The 1,564-nt window shown below is 38.3% G+C and overlaps 1 protein-coding gene across 1 annotated transcript in view; it reads right to left on the reverse strand.

The window, feature by feature from the left end:
* Positions 1-238: 238 nt before the first annotated feature.
* LOC104526580 (CDKN2A-interacting protein) overlaps positions 239-1,564 on the reverse strand; it is a gene marked incomplete at its 5' end in the record, with an annotated part of 3,562 nt that continues 2,236 nt past the window's right edge. The window contains one exon of the mRNA XM_029085466.1: positions 239-1,564. This exon is cut by the window's right edge and continues 27 nt beyond it. Within this exon, the coding sequence (XP_028941299.1) occupies positions 967-1,564 (598 nt within the window).

Genomic DNA, 1,564 nt, shown 5'->3' on the forward strand with positions numbered 1-1,564 from the left:
AAAGTAGAAACAGATATTCCACAGGTCCACTCTATCAGTTTTACAGTATTTCAGCAATGCATCCAAAGAAAACAACTCATCCTTGTGGGATTACACCTTCAAGCCACTCAAAGTAAAGCTTTTCTTAAGGTGTTGCAAAGTTATTGAAATGGCTGGAATATTTAATAGCCAAAACCCAAAAAGTACTATAAAAGCACATCCCAGAGATTTTACTGTTTTAGTAGCAGTCAAAATATGCTTAGTATAGAAATCCATCTTTATTTGAAAAAACTGTAAATGGTATTTCACAATATAAATTAAAACTGCTTACAGAATTTTGGTGGCTGAAGCAGCTGTGACTTGACTGCTAATTGGTAATTTCCCAGTACAATGCTGAACAGGATCTAACCTGCTAGTATCATGTTAAATGGGATCAGTGTCATTTATATTGTGTTACGAAAACATCCCATAAAAATAGTCAACCAACTATTTTCTCTCCTAGTATGAGCAACAGTGAACATTATGAGCAACACGCCTGAAACAGATGATTCAACTCTTTGACTGAAATTTTTAAACAACTTTCAATCATTCAAGTATTATGGTCCCTATATACATACTTCTACGTGGCTAAAAAAGACATGGTAGACAACTGAGCACACTGCCATCAAATCGTAAGAATTACAAAACTGTCAGGTTTTAAACAGCAAATTGTACCTTAATCATTTAATTAAAAATAGAAGAATTAGGTAGACTATTTTGCAAATAAAACAGCACACTAGTGTGCTATATATTAAGGCATACCTTTAAATGCGCACTTGTCATCTCTAACAAGTTTTATACAATTGCTACCAAGTGGAAGGACTATCATTGTCTTGCAAAACTGAGAAGGAAATACAAAATCTCTGGAAGCCTACATTTTTAAAGTACAAAATTAACCTTCAGTCCTTGTGTTGAAATACTATACATGGTACAAACAGCGATTCTCCCCTACAAGATCTCACGAGGATTTCTTAAAGCTGGAGGTAAATTTGAAGGTTTTGATTCTTCATCCAGAAGTACCAAATCTTCAATTTCACTACCTTTGTATTTTCTTTTACATATCTTCACAATAACTTTCTTCTTGAGGAACAATTTCAAAGCTTCTCTTGAAGCAACCGCTTTGGCGTTTTCCATACTTTTACCACAGCCAGTACCCAAGTAGACAGACTTGCACCTCAGTTCACAAACGATGTTTTCTAGAGAGCTCTTATTTTGAGGCAGGTCTGCGAGTTCCTTCAGGGGAACAAAAGCAACATCTAACGTAGCTTTTACAGACTGAATAGATGAGGTTAGAAGTTCTGCATGATTTACATTAGGACTGAAGCCTCCAACAGCAACCAGTTTCCAGGCTACAGCTTTGTACAGTCTGTTGAAAAAAGGTTGTCTCTCCTTTGCATCTTCACTGGTTAACGGTTTGCGTAAAGCTTTAGCAGGGCTTTCACCTGCCTGCGAGCCGCTCTTGGAAGCGGGCTGTGGTGAACCTGCCTGCGTGCCGCCCTTGGAGGCCAGCAGAGAAGTGCCTGCCTGAGCTGCACCCCGGGAGGCC

This window comes from Antrostomus carolinensis, unplaced genomic scaffold (genome assembly GCF_000700745.2).
Source record: "Antrostomus carolinensis isolate BGI_N321 unplaced genomic scaffold, ASM70074v2 scaffold40296, whole genome shotgun sequence".
Classification (NCBI taxonomy): domain Eukaryota; kingdom Metazoa; phylum Chordata; class Aves; order Caprimulgiformes; family Caprimulgidae; genus Antrostomus; species Antrostomus carolinensis.